Consider the following 13,740-nt stretch of genomic DNA (forward strand, 5'->3'; position numbering starts at 1 on the left):
AGGAGTGAATCCGATATGTACAGGTGGTTCACTCATTCACAACAGCCTCGACAATTGCCCCGGCGCTTCCTTGATCGAGGGCATTCAACACGGCCATGTCCTCCTCGCTGATATTAAAGTCGAATACATTGGCATTGGCCTTGATTCGGTCTGCGTTATCGGTCTTGGGGAGTGGTACCCATCCCTTCTGCAATGCGTAGCGTATCAAGACCTGCTGGGTGGTCTTCTCGTATTTATTCGCCAGGTCGACAAGTGTAGGGTCGCTAGCTTTATAGTTCCGCACAATCGGGGAATAAGACTCGACAATAATACCGTTCTTCTTGCAGTACGCATCAATTACGCGCTGTTGGCACCATGGGTGGAGCTACAAATTCTCCTAGTTAGCTTTTGCGCCTTATCGAGTCAGGAAATCTGGGAAAGGAAAAAAACTCACCTCAATCTGATTTACGTGCGGTGGCCAGATCTTGGCATATGGCTTCATTTCCTCGATATGTTGCACTCCAAAGTTGCTCACACCAATGCTCTTTGCTCGGCCTTCCTCCACAAGTCTTTCCAAAGCCTGCCACAGCTCCTTCCGGCCAGATGAGCCAGAGCTGGAGCTGTGAATGAGAAACAGATCAACATATCCACCTGGGCCGCCGATCTTTTCGACACTCGCGAGGAGCTTGTTATAGGTAGCTTCGGGAGAGCCGGCGGGGCTCAGAATCTTGGAGGTGACGAAGATCTCGCTGCGAGGGATACCCGATGTGCGAATGGCATCTCCGACTTCCTTTTCATTTGCATAAAATTGCGCTGTGTCGATGTGTCGGTAGCCCGCCTGAAGAGCCTTGTGGCACGACTGCACACACACGTTGGTTGGAGACCGGTAGACTCCAAAACCGAGACGAGGAATCCTGACCGAGGAATTTGGGAGGGGGAGGAGGTCGGTGATGGCGTAAGTCGCGGACATTTTGGATGTTGTCGTCGACTGCTGGATCGTGATGAATGGAAGAAACTTTACAGGCGGTCTTTAAACTGGCTTCAATCTGCAAACGCTCTTTGTCTGGTGAGTCAATGGGAGCGGGGAGAGAGAAGAATTGGTGGTTGGCGTCGGCCGCTGCAAGCTTGCCCCGCCGTCGAACCTCGCGGAAATGATATCATCGCGATCCGAATCGTATCATCGGGCCTGGATATTGTACCATTTGCTGATTGTCCAGTGGCGTTTGTTTATGCTGATTGTTGGATAGATGATACCATGCAATTATCTGTCAAAATATGATAATATGATTGCTCTTGTGCATCGACATTTCAGCTGATTAATGACCTGCTGGTTCTGTCGGATGCATCGCTATTACAGGGGCTAGATGACTTCATTATTTCCCGATATATGATCTTCTTCTGACATTGACTACTGAAATTCCTGTATGATTTGACTATCGAAAGGAATAGGAGATTTATTTTGTCTAGACTCCCGAGGATCTTCATTGATTCATCGACATTCCACCCACTTCTACGATAGACCCATCTAGAGTGGGCCACGACTCGAATTGGAATTCAGTGATTCAAAGCGATTCAAGGTGGCTGAGACAGTAATAAGAGAGATATCCCTTGCTCAGCTGCACTGATTGCACCGGCAGAGAGCAGATGAAGCCGGTCGAGTTACTACATATCTTGACTTTGATATGCAGAATGCACCCCTGACCCTCCGTGACACCATGGACTTGACAGTAGAACCCCCATCTCTTCATCCACTCTCCGTACAAGGATGACTCCTCTCCGACCCATCAATAATTAATTGCTTTCTCCTTGATCATTCCAGCTAAAAATAATCGTCTTCATTTCAGCAGAATTCCAACGGCGTCAGCCAAAGGAATGATTGGAAGGGCGGTTGCTGTGGAGGCCAATGGTTTGTTGACAAGCGCTTAGCAGCTGTCCACTTTCGCTGCCTCCCCGCCCCTGGCTCGACTGAACCTGGCGTGGCATCGACGCTTTTTAAGGCCTACAGACTAACTAGATTGACTGCTAACTGTCACTACTACCGCTACTGTTAACGAGCTAATAATATCCATCTATTCATGCCCGATTCTTTCACTCGCTGTACAGTAATCTGACGAAGCGTGACGATCTTACCCTTTCTATTCAGCCCAGCCTACCCTTTTTTGGAAGCGTCTTCCTCTCTCCACCATCCCCAATCTGCATTTCCATTTATTATTGCGACTACATTTATAAAGAAGAAGAGAAAAAAATCGAAAGAAAAAATATTATTTCCCAAATATTGAAAAAAGCCCTGGATGTCCCCATCACTGTAAATCATCAATCATGTTGACGGTTGAGAAGCAATGGATTAATGTGCAACAAAAGACTTTTACCAAATGGTGGGTGCCCCTCTCCTTCTTTCTCACGCCGTCTGCCTTTCACCCCTCCCCCTCTTCCCCTGCAGGATGCGCTTGAATCCTCATGGATGATGCAGCTGACACTCGAGGAACACCAATAGGCTCAATGACAAGATCAAGGTTCGGGGTATCACCATCGATGACCTCGTCTTCGACCTCTCCGATGGCGTGAGTCCCTTGGCCCTTTTTCTACCCCTCTCGCAAAGTTCCCTCCCAAGACCAGCCGATTGATCGTGTGTTCTCCGATATATTCTAGGTTATCCTTATTCATCTGCTCGAAGTCCTCGGCGGGGAGACGCTCGGTAAATATGCCGCGAGACCAAAGCTCCGTGTGCAGCGGTTCGAAAATGTCAACAAGAGTCTCGATTTTATCAAGGGGAGGCGGATTCCGATGACCAACATTGGCGCTGAAGATATCGTGGATGGTAACCGAAAGATTATCCTTGGGTTGATATGGACACTCATTTTACGATTCACCATCAGCGATATCAACGAGGAGGGTATGACCGCGAAGGAGGGACTGCTGCTGTGGTGTCAGAGAAAGACCGCTTGCTACGAAGGGGTGGAGGTCCGCGACTTTTCCAGCAGTTGGAACGACGGTTTGGCTTTCTGTGCGCTGCTGGATATTCATCGGCCCGATTTGATCGACTTTGATGCGCTCGACAAGAAGGACCACCGTGGTAATATGAAGCTGGCTTTTGACATCGCTGCCAACGAGATCGGTATCCCCGATTTGCTCGATGTGGATGATGTCTGCGATGTAGCGAAGCCCGATGAGCGCTCCCTGATGACTTATATCGCCTACTGGTTCCATGCCTTTTCGCAGTTGGAGCGAGTGGAAAACGCCGGTCGACGAGTGGAGAAGTTCATCAACAACATGCACGGGGCGTGGGAAATGCAAAACTCCTATGAACTGAGGATGAAGGAACTCCTTCGTCTTATCAGGGCCCAGCGCGACAACTGGAGAAACTCATCATTCGAAGGAACCTACAAGGATGCCAAAGACCAAGCCTTTCAGTTCTCTCTGTACAAGAGAAATCAAAAGCGACAATGGGTCGCCGAAAAGTCAGATCTCGCTGCTCTGCTCGGAAACATCAAAACGAAACTCAGCACTTACCGGCTTCGTCCTTATGATCCTCCAGCAGAGCTCCGCTTGGAAGTCTGCGATCAAGAGTGGGAATGTCTTACACGAGACGAGCATGAGCGTAGTCAACTGATTAACGAGACGATTCGGGACATCAAAAACGCTCTCCGCCGTTCATTCGCTGACAAGGCCAATGACTTTGCCTTAACACTGAGAACCTTGTCTCTTGCCATTTCCGGCCTTGATGGTGATGTAGAAGACCAACTAGACCATGTTAAGAGACTCAATGACAACCTCCCTCCCCTCGATGCGTTCCTAGATACCATCGCCGCGCTAGACGAGCAGTGCGCCGAGGCGAACATTGAAGAAAACGACTTCACAACTTACACCTTAGACGAACTCTCGTACGAGCTGAGCCTGGTGAAATCAAGTATCTCAAAGAAGCTTGCATTCCTGGACAATCAGCTTGTGGCACGGAATATGACAAACCTAACACCAATTCAGCTGGAAGAGTTTGAGTCGGTATTCAGGCATTTTGATCGTGATTCTTCCAACACTCTCCAGGAGCTTGAGTTCTCCGCTGCCCTGGCCAGTTTGGGTCTTGTATATGATGAAGACGAGATGCATGAGGTCTACGTTGAGACGTGCGGGCCAGCTAGATTAGCACAAAATGCCGGCGTCGGTTTCGAACAATTCATTCGATTTATGGTCAGCGTTACCGAGGACCAGAATACTGCAGAGCAAGTTTATCAGAGCTTCCGCGAGGTGGCAGATGGCAAGGTACGTTTCCAAAGACGGGTTTTCCATTCTATTTACTCACATTTATGCAGCCCTACGTTACCGAACTTGATCTTCGACATTCACTTATTCCAGACGAGGTTATTGAACATCTTGTCTCGACTATGCCGGCACATGAAGGATTCGACGCAAAGGAAGACCGGGATCTGCCCAAGTACGACTACATTAGCTTCATGGAGAAGATGATAGAGCGCGAGCGCGAGGGCCATGACGACGTGTCTATCAATGGAGAGGACTAAGTATATTCTTCCTCACAGCATTTTTGGTTGTTCGGGATTTCTTTTTCCTTTTCTAATGGGTGCTGCTACTGGTGTTTTCTGGAGCTAATAGGAGGGTTTGAGGGTTTGTCTCTTGACCGGCGACCATGCATACGGGATTATCATTCGATGAGTCCTTTTTCTTGTTTTGTGTATTGCATCTTTCCATTTCTTCTTTATTTCTCTTTCACATGTTTTTTCCCACCGTTGCCCTCTATTCAGGCTTCAGCCACTGGACATGTGTACTACATGACCAGGGGCGCAGAAGTAACTAAATACAATCAAAACCATTGATAACTATTATTCAACTCTCAAACTCCCTATCCAATTAGATCAGTCTCTCGTAATCATTAAATAGAATCAATATCGGGACGCAGCAAAGTGGCTATGTATCACGTGACCTGATCAGCTCCCATGTTTCATCCATGGTTGGGGGAATCCATCTTCCCCAGTTTACTTTAACTTCAACCTCCATTGATTTGATTCTCGCGATTGAAGCGCGTCCAAGACTCCCTTCATCCTCGTATCATATATTCCGCCTTTCTCCTCAACGAAATTCCCTTCACAGCGTGTCCAAGATGGACCGTAGCCTGGATGAGATCATCGCCGAGCGTCCTGTAAGCTGCCTCAGCTCCCGCAGTTTCAGTCAATAATGCTTCAACTTCGCGATCGAATCTAACTAACAGAATACGCTTTTCAGCAGCAGAGGCAAAACCGTGGCGGCCGTCGCCCTCAAGGTCAAGGCCAGGGTCAAGGTCGTCGCCGTGATGGCGTGAAAAAGGTATCTATTTATCCTGGATTTGGATCTTACTTGTTGTTTTCTGCGAAAGAACTTTGCGGGCTGACTATTTTGACTTTTTTCTCATCCTTGTTCAGGTCCTCCCTCCTGTTCTCCTTTCGAGCCCTCCTATCGCATCGTGACAAGAAAAAAAAAATCGCTGGTCTCGTCCGTCTTTGTTGTTTTTCCTGAGCAGACGAAAGGCGACGAAGAGCCGCACAGAATGATGGAGACATTTCAAATACATTTAGTTTGACTTCGAGCTGACCTTGTCTGTCTTTTTGCGATTGCAACAGCCCCAGAGAGAAGATCGCGTTGACTTGGATCTGTAATTATGACCCCCTTCCTCTTATACGTGTTTTGTTTGCTTCGGAGAGAGTGCTGATGTTTGCTGCTTTGCAACAGTGATTGGGTCCACGACAAATACGAAGACGACAGAGAGAGTGCGTTTTGAACCGTGACATTTGCGATAAGATCTTGTTTTTAACAGCTTCCCCAGCACGCCCATCCCGAGGCGCTCGCCGTCCGCGTGGTGACCGTTATTCGCCGCCGCTGGAACAGTATGTTGACTGGTCGATCTGATCTTATATGCGCCTTGTTACTTACTTCTGCAGCGGAAACGGTCCATCGGGATCTAAGATTCGCGTCGAGAACATCCATTACGATATTACCGAGAGTGATTTGGAGGTAGGCAATTATCAAGTTGGCCCCAAAGTGAGTCATGCATCTGACGGAAATCTATTTTAGGAATTGTTCAATCAGATTGGACCCGTGACCAACTTGTCGCTTGTCTACGACCGAGCAGGACGCTCCGAAGGTCTCGCCTTTGTTACCTACAACCGCGCCAGCGATGCCAGAACCGCCATTAGCGAATTCGACGGTGCGAACGCCAAGGGTCAGCCGATCCGTTTGACCCTTATTGCCTCCGGTGCCGGAAGACGAGACCGCAACCCGTTTGACAATGTTGAGAGACCGAGAGGAAGTCTGATGGATCGCGTCGAGCGACCTCGCGATTCCCGGAGTCTTAGCCCGGGAGGCGACGGTGACGGCGAACGCCGTCGTGGTGGACGTCGTGGTGCTGCTGGTGGTGGACGCGGCCGACGCAGCGACGTATCTAAGCCTGCTCCAGAAAACATCGATCGGTACGTACCCGGCCAGCGACAGCGCTCGCCGGCTCGCAGAGGCGGCAACGGACGCCGCCGCGATGGCCGCCGCGACAACAATACCAACGACAACAACCGATCGGACGGCCGCCGCACAGTCAACGGCAGACCCCGGAAGACACAGGAAGAGCTCGACCAAGAGATGGAAGACTACTGGGGTGGTGCTAACGGGGGTGCCGAAACGGCTGACAAGCCAGCCGCTGTCCCTGAGGAGCCACAGCAGGCTGCTGCACCGGCCACTACCGCGCCGGCTGGTGACGACGATGTCGACATGATCGAGTAGACCCGATTCACTTCGTTGTGCATATTGACGACCTTTGTGTGCACCCCTTGCTATTTTCATTTTCATTTTTCTATCTAAATTGCAAATTGCTATGAGCATTGATCTGGGAGGATTGGGTTATTCGAAAAGCTACATTTTAATGTGATTTACTCCTCTCCGTGTTCAATTTGATTGAACTTAGAATATATTCTCCTTAGGTTCAGGTCGGACGCTATGCTCAACTCGAGTGTAAATTGGAGTCCCTTGTGCTTTATATTTGCTCGAATTATAAGGTGTCGATTGAATAAATACTGATAAAGGGTATTATCCGGTGTTAAATCTGCTAGCTGTAGATACATACATGGCTCTCCACTAAAAATGTAATTGGGAGTGACAGCAGAGATGCAAACACCGGCGATAAATACAAACGGCAAGAGCAGTAGCGAACAAGCGGCTACTCACTACCGCCACAGACCATAAGGCTCTCTGCATGCCTTCCACAACTTGATTGTTCCGTCCTCGCTTCCGGTGCCGTAAAGCTTGCCGTCGGGGGAGAAACTGACAGACCAGATGGGGCCGTGGTGACCCTTTTGGACCTCTGATATAGGTTGTTAGCTTTCGAATAGGTGCAGCAAGGAGGGAATGGTCAACGTACCGAGTTCTTCGTCTGTGTGCAAATCATATACTCGAGCCCAGGTGTCATCGGCGCTACCAGTGACCAATCGACCGGTTTCGTTGTTCACCGCGACACTGGCCACCTCGTATCTGAAATCCATCTTCTTGAGCAGGCGTCCCGGGGTGATGCCGTCAAAGAGGTATACACTCTTTCCGGCGGCGACGGCGAGGATACCGGGGTCATTAGGACGGACGGCAAGGCTATTCAGCTCGCAGCTGCCAATCGGGCCTTCCACGGCGTATTCAATGACAGGGTGGCGCGAGCGGAGATCCCACCATCGGATCTTACGGTCCTCAGCGGCGGTGGTGAGGATATTGTAGTCCTGGTTCCAGATGATGGATTTGATCGTACCCCCATGGACACCGGGTCCGATCTCGTAGCTCGTCACCGAGCTAGGGCTGTTCTCTGCGCTCGATGGGAATGTGGGCGAAGAGCTGTTACTGCCTCCGCTTCGTGACAGGTCGAAGATGCGCAGCTTCTTCTCGCTACCTCCCGTGGCTAGAACCTGGGGAGAAGGCTGGATGGGGAATGCAACCGAGCGACAAATGTGCGAATGCTGGAGAGTGTGCAAGCACTCGCCGGTATGGGTGTCCCAAACCTTGCTATATCACGTAGATTAGTGGAGGGCCAGCAGTCTTGAGAGCTGTCTGAACTCACGCAGAGAAATCCGCAGCAGCAGTTGCTGCGATAGTGGCGTCTGTCGAAAGCCGAGCTTGCCAAACAGCACCCTTGTGACCAAGAAACGTGCCAATCCTAGAATAATGTTAGAGGTACACTGATTGATAGTGAATAAAAGGGAGCACATACCAGTCTCCAGTGATACCATCTCGAAGCATGGGATTGTTGTCTGTCAACCCTGTCAGCTTTGCCCTGCTGGCAACCGAGATGGAATGATCATACCCTTGCATGCGGAGATCAAGTAATACTGGTCATCCTCTACAGTGGAGGAAAAGCTCAAATGCGTCACAGGACGAGAATGTCCGTGGCAAGTCAGAGGCACGACTTTCGGGATGTCTGTACAATGGCCTATCAGCCATCACCATCCACCCAGTATACGCAAACATTCATCTTACCTGAAGCCATTTTAAACTTCGAATTGAGTTGTTAAGTAGTAAAATATTGATTTCCTCGAAATGGTAAACGAGATTCTTATTCCATGCGGCCGTTAGACAGAAACGATCAAATGTTCGAACATGGGATCTCGACCCAATGCACTAGTACAAATAGGAAAAAAGAAAAGGTCGTATAAAGACTTGAGAAAAGACGTTGGAAATATTCAGTATACGTAGAAGTACAGAAGAAAATTCGTCAGTTTCGTCAAGTCATCAGAAAGGCGGGGTTGGTGGAGGGACAAAATGATGGTTGTTTGGAGCAAAGACACAAGGATGAGAAAAGAAATTGGGAATCAAGTATAGGAAACGAAGACGAAGGAAGAAGAAAACAAGAAGACTCCGCCAACCAGCCCTTTTGGCAACACCAGGAAGAAAGGAAAGAAAGACAAACGGACGACGTCCAGCCCACGAAGATCGAGACTGAAGGCGGTTTGTTCAACAGAACGACGACTTGATATCAACTCGTCTGCGAAATGTCCGACGTGTGGCGCTAGGCCGGATGCGGGCTAGGGCAAGGGCACGTGAGGGGTGTAGTTGGACCTCGTCTTCATCGACAGAGCGAATATGCGATATCAAGAAGAAGATATCTGGCTTCTATCTCGGATATCCCTATTCCTGTTGACTCTATTTATTGGTCTTCTACATCTCAAGAAGCCAGGCCGAGAGAGACATGTCATCCTCACCGCCGATCTGTCGATGTTGCTACATCACCGCTACCGGACTCAACAATCACATATCATGTTGGGATGCCATTTCAGTCTGTTAGATATATCGGATTAAGGATCCAGATGGAGTCATTTATACCAGCAACAGTCTGTATCGGGTCTCCTGAACAGGTGTACCCCGTACAGAGTGCTATAGTCCGTAGCTCATCGAGACTCAACTCTGGCTATATGACACGACAGCAACCATCAACTTAACAGTAAAGAGCATCATCATTGATGCCTATAGCTACTACATACAGCAGAATATTAGACATTTCATAAGATAAAGAGTGAAATTTTCGAATTCTACCAGATTCTATACAGCCCAGGACCCCCCGGGCTCACCGCCCACGTGATATGATGTGTCCCAGCGCTTCTCCGGGGTTCTGTTGTTATTATTAACCAGAGACCCCCATCAGCCTATCTGAACCAAACAGTGTCCTTCTTCTTCTTACCTGTCATTCTATTTTCAGAGCTTCCCTTGAAGATCTTTTTCCTCATCTCTCTTCACCTTATACAAGTCTTGCTGTCACAGTCTTATGTATGCCTGACTTCAAGATCTCCGCTTCTTTGGAAGGCCACGGCGATGATGTAAGTCCCCCGGAGATGACTGCAGTCTCAACATCGCCATCAACAACAAAAGAAAATTAATAACTAACTTTTGATCTTCAATCCAGGTTCGCGCCGTAGCCTTCCCCAACCCCAATGCGGTGCTTTCGGCTTCGCGAGATGCCAGTGTTCGGGTCTGGAAGCTTACCTCTACCCCGCCGCCAACTTACGACTACACCATCTCCACTCACGGCACAGCATTCATCAACGCTTTGGCATATTATCCCCCAACATCCGAGTTTCCTGAAGGTCTTGTAATCTCTGGCGGGCAGGATACCATCATTGATGCAAGACAACCTGGGAAGGCGGCAGATGACAATGCGGACGCGATGCTCCTGGGTCACATGGGCAACGTCTGTGCATTAGACGTGTGCCCTGAGGGAGGATGGATTGTAAGTGGCAGCTGGGATTCTACAGCTAGATTGTGGAGGGTTGGTAAATGGGAATGCGACGTTGTGCTAGAGAACCACCAAGGAAGTGTTTGGACGGTGCTGGCCTATGATAAGGACACAATCATCACAGGTAAGTTATTCCAGTGGGTTGCAAGGACTACCACATTCTTTCCATATACTAATATTCATTACCCTAGGTTGCGCTGACAAAATAATCCGGATATTCAACACCTCTGGCGCCCTCTTGGGAAGTATCAAAGACTCCCGAGATGTCGTAAGGGCTCTCTGCAAGCTTCCTGCCACACATCCGAGCGGCGCCCATTTTGCTTCGGCAGGAAACGATGGCGTAATTAGGCTTTACACTATACAAGGACAGCTAGTTGCTGAACTTCTCGGCCACGAGAGCTTCATTTATTCGCTGGACGTCTTACCTTCCGGTGAGTTGGTAAGTGCCGGAGAAGATCGAACAGTCAGGGTGTGGAACGGAACACAATGTGTGCAAACAATTACTCACCCTGCGATTTCCGTATGGGGCGTTGCGGCATGCAAGGAAAATGGCGATATTGTAACTGGTGCAAGTGACCGCATCACTCGGGTCTTTACCAGAGACCAAGAGCGCCACGCCGTTCCGGAGGTGGTTCAACAGTTCGAGAAAACCGTGAAAGAGTCTGCGATCCCAGAACAACAAGTCGGAAAGATCAACAAGGAGCAGCTTCCTGGTCCCGAATTCCTCCAGCAGAGATCCGGTACGAAAGAGGGTCAGGTGCAGATGATTCGAGAGACCGATGGAAGCGTGACTGCTCACACATGGTCTGGGGCAACTCGGGAGTGGATCGCAGTAGGAACAGTGGTTGATGCAGCCTCCAGCAGTGGGAAAAAGACCGAATATCTTGGTCAAGACTACGACTATGTCTTCGACGTCGATGTTGAAGACGGAAAGCCTCCTCTCAAACTGCCTTTTAACGTCTCACAGAATCCGTACGACGCTGCGACTAAATTCATCCAAGACAACGAACTACCCATCAGCTACCTCGATCAAGTCGCAAACTTTATTGTCCAGAATACGCAAGGCACAACTCTCGGTCAATCCCAGGAGCCAGTACCAGCAGGCGCTGACCCCTGGGGAACAGAAAGACGGTACCGCCCGGGAGATGGCGCTTCTCCCCCACCACCCCCTGCCCCCGAATCTAGACCCGCAGTCCTCCCCCAGAAGTCATATCTGTCCATCAAATCCGCCAATCTCAAAGTCGTTTCCAAGAAGTTGCAGGAGCTGAATGAGCAACTAGTATCCTCTGGATCGAAAGATGTGTCTCTAAGTCCTTCCGAAATAGCGACGGTGGTTTCTTTGTGCAATGAATTAGAGTCATCCGGACGCCTTAAAGATTCCCCAGCCGTGAGATCTGGTGTGGCTATGTTATTCAAGGTTGCAACAGCATGGCCCACCACAAACCGGCTGCCTGGTTTGGATCTGCTTCGGGTGCTTGCTGCTGCAACCCCTGTGATCGCTACCGCAGACTACAGCGGTCAGGATCTTGTTACTGGTGTCCAGTCTAGTGGTGTCTTCGAACACCCTCTTAACGTGAACAACGCAATGTTGTCGGTCCGGATGCTAGCCAACCTATTCGAAACTGATGCCGGTCGTCATCTCGCCGTAAGTCGGTTCGATCAGATCTTGGCAGCGGTCAAGTCAGCTCTGGCAGGAAGTGGAGGAGCCCCGAACCGCAATCTCACAATTGCTGTCGCGACGCTCTACATCAACTACGCGGTCTACTTCACTACCGAAGGAAGAGAAAAGGCACCTGAGTCTTCGGAGCGGGGACTTGTGCTCGTCGAGGAATTGAGCAAGATGGTCACCGCCGAGAAGGATTCAGAGGCCGTCTACCGCTGCCTCGTTGCGTTGGGCACTTTGATCAAGGCTTTGGGCGAGGAGGTCAAGGCTGCTGCGAAAGAAGTATACGACGTCGGAGGCATTCTCACCAATATTTCGGGGTCGGGTCTTGGAAAGGAACCGAGGACCAAGGGTGTGATTGGCGAAATCAGAGAATCGATGGCATAAATTTTAGATTATTTGCGTGGTATGGCTCAGATGGTCTGCGACCAGCATGAGTGATCATAGATTTTTTTTATTTTTACTTCGTCTTGCTCTTGTCGACAAGACGAATTCTTAACGACGACTATGCACTTTCTACGCATAAATTAATGGACACTTTATTCGAGTTGTCAATTACATAACACTCTTGACTTTAAATTCTCCCTTTTTATATAATATCGTCGTATGCCAAATCATTAGTTTCATTTCCCTGGCTGCTTCAAAGTCTTCCCTCCGTGTTGACACCAACTTCAACAATCTGATCAATACCCGGATACTCCGGACAGTCCAGCCCATACTTTTCCAAGATCTCCTTGGTCAAGAACCGCCCACCAAGAAAGTGCCTACCCTGGTAATACTTGACACACGGCTTTGGCGCCGTCAGACTAATCAGCGTCTGCGGCATAAACTTAGCCCCGGGCCCCTCCTTCGGCGGACCACTCTCTATATCCCACGAACTGGGCGCATCAACGCTAAGCACGGGGACAGATGTAGATTCTATCTGAGAAATGATAGACGGGAAGGGTTCACGGAGAGGGCCGCCAAAGGAGAAGCCGAAGATGGCGTCGACGATGAAGTTGGTTGATTTGAGGGCTTCTGTGAAGTCTGGGACGAAGGGGACTGAGAGGTTGTGGAGTTGGGTTTTGAGGCGCTGTTTATGGGCGTGTTAAATGGTTTGTCTATGTTGGTGGGTTTGTACTGGGGGAAACTAACTTGGTAGAGTTCGTTTTTGCCTTCTTTGGGATAGTATACGGACGGAGTGTACCCGTATTGAGCGAGATGTCGAGCTGCAACTAAACCATCGCCGCCTGGTTGAATGGGTTAGATGTATGTATTTGGGGTTGATGAGAACTCAAAGCTACACTTACCATTGTTACCTGGACCACAGACAACGAGAACATTCTTTCCTGCGCTGAGGGGATGGACACGCCAGACTAGATGAGCAATATCAACGGTCTGTCCACGATATATCCATCTCAATAACTATCTCTTACCGGCTTGCGACACGGACAATCCCGCAAGTTCCATTAATTGGTCCAATGACCAGCCTCCTATGCTCATGAGGTCTTTATCAAGCGAAGCAGCATCTTTGGAAGAGATTGCCTAGATGTCAAGACAGTTAGTATGATAGATAAGGATACTCTGCTGGTATTTCTGGTGGGATGAGTACCTTTAGCGACATTGCGGCTGTTCTACTATAGAAACGAACTGCGGAAAGAAGAGGAGACTGGAACCGTCTGGTCAATAGTGGACGTATCATACAATGCAGCCTCCAGCACTAAGCTCAATGAAAAAAAGAGTATTTCAACGACGAGACGCAACAATAAATCGCCAAAAAGATGTATGATCATTGACAAGAGACAGCATTACATCATCCTCCACCGCCCGACGCTAGTCCGCATTCCGCCATTGTCGGAATAACTCTTCCGCCGAATCCTCTTTC

General features: G+C 49.4%; 6 protein-coding genes across 6 annotated transcripts; 3 read left to right on the top strand and 3 right to left on the bottom strand.

The window, feature by feature from the left end:
- Nucleotides 1-28: 28 nt before the first annotated feature.
- On the bottom strand, nucleotides 29-949 carry ASPWEDRAFT_147345 (aldo/keto reductase family protein; the record flags this gene model as incomplete). Its single annotated transcript, XM_040829524.1, has 2 exons — nucleotides 29-364; nucleotides 434-949. 2 exons carry the CDS (start codon nucleotides 947-949, stop codon nucleotides 29-31), a joined length of 852 nt encoding a protein of 283 aa, XP_040695260.1.
- A 1,673-nt stretch (nucleotides 950-2,622) lies between these two features.
- On the top strand, nucleotides 2,623-4,760 carry ASPWEDRAFT_272418 (alpha-actinin, sarcomeric (f-actin cross linking protein)). The gene is made up of 2 exons (XM_040832975.1): nucleotides 2,623-4,236; nucleotides 4,287-4,760. Exons 1-2 carry the CDS (start codon nucleotides 2,764-2,766, stop codon nucleotides 4,491-4,493), a joined length of 1,680 nt encoding a protein of 559 aa, XP_040695261.1. The 5' UTR covers nucleotides 2,623-2,763; the 3' UTR covers nucleotides 4,494-4,760.
- Nucleotides 4,761-5,089: 329 nt separating this feature from the next.
- Nucleotides 5,090-6,735, top strand: ASPWEDRAFT_167599 (putative RNA binding protein; the record flags this gene model as incomplete). Its single annotated transcript, XM_040830170.1, has 6 exons — nucleotides 5,090-5,128; nucleotides 5,198-5,283; nucleotides 5,695-5,732; nucleotides 5,789-5,849; nucleotides 5,904-5,976; nucleotides 6,037-6,735. The coding sequence occupies 6 exons, from the start codon at nucleotides 5,090-5,092 to the stop codon at nucleotides 6,733-6,735; spliced, it is 996 nt and encodes a 331-aa protein (XP_040695262.1).
- Nucleotides 6,736-7,175: 440 nt separating this feature from the next.
- Nucleotides 7,176-8,473, bottom strand: ASPWEDRAFT_167600 (WD40 repeat domain-containing protein; the record flags this gene model as incomplete). The annotated part of the gene is made up of 6 exons (XM_040830171.1): nucleotides 7,176-7,312; nucleotides 7,370-7,992; nucleotides 8,048-8,143; nucleotides 8,198-8,237; nucleotides 8,291-8,404; nucleotides 8,464-8,473. 6 exons carry the CDS (start codon nucleotides 8,471-8,473, stop codon nucleotides 7,176-7,178), a joined length of 1,020 nt encoding a protein of 339 aa, XP_040695263.1.
- Nucleotides 8,474-9,749: 1,276 nt separating this feature from the next.
- Nucleotides 9,750-12,263, top strand: ASPWEDRAFT_101851 (WD repeat PLAP family protein; the record flags this gene model as incomplete). Its single annotated transcript, XM_040827422.1, has 3 exons — nucleotides 9,750-9,797; nucleotides 9,884-10,337; nucleotides 10,405-12,263. 3 exons carry the CDS (start codon nucleotides 9,750-9,752, stop codon nucleotides 12,261-12,263), a joined length of 2,361 nt encoding a protein of 786 aa, XP_040695264.1.
- A 180-nt stretch (nucleotides 12,264-12,443) lies between these two features.
- On the bottom strand, nucleotides 12,444-13,684 carry ASPWEDRAFT_35166 (NADHX epimerase). The gene is made up of 5 exons (XM_040834163.1): nucleotides 13,468-13,684; nucleotides 13,292-13,400; nucleotides 13,166-13,231; nucleotides 13,011-13,105; nucleotides 12,444-12,948 (listed from the first exon to the last, which is right to left on the bottom strand). The coding sequence occupies exons 1-5, from the start codon at nucleotides 13,477-13,479 to the stop codon at nucleotides 12,517-12,519; spliced, it is 714 nt and encodes a 237-aa protein (XP_040695265.1). The 5' UTR covers nucleotides 13,480-13,684; the 3' UTR covers nucleotides 12,444-12,516.
- Nucleotides 13,685-13,740: the final 56 nt, after the last annotated feature.

The sequence above is a fragment of the Aspergillus wentii genome, assembly GCF_001890725.1.
Source record: "Aspergillus wentii DTO 134E9 unplaced genomic scaffold ASPWEscaffold_1, whole genome shotgun sequence".
Classification (NCBI taxonomy): Eukaryota; Fungi; Ascomycota; class Eurotiomycetes; order Eurotiales; family Aspergillaceae; genus Aspergillus; species Aspergillus wentii.

What these genes read in the sequence shown, in the direction of transcription:
- ASPWEDRAFT_272418 (XM_040832975.1), top strand. Translation starts at nt 2,764, where the DNA reads ATGACCAACATTGGCGCTGAAGATATCGTGGATGGTAACCGAAAGATT. An exon ending in GCGAGGTGGCAGATGGCAAG is followed by an intron (nt 4,237 to 4,286) that starts GTACGTTTCCAA and finishes ACATTTATGCAG; the next exon opens with CCCTACGTTACCGAACTTGA.
- ASPWEDRAFT_35166 (XM_040834163.1), bottom strand. An exon ending in ATTGTCCGTGTCGCAAGCCG is followed by an intron (nt 13,232 to 13,291) that starts GTAAGAGATAGT and finishes TTGCTCATCTAG; the next exon opens with TCTGGCGTGTCCATCCCCTC. An exon ending in GCAAAAACGAACTCTACCAA is followed by an intron (nt 12,949 to 13,010) that starts GTTAGTTTCCCC and finishes GCCCATAAACAG; the next exon opens with CGCCTCAAAACCCAACTCCA.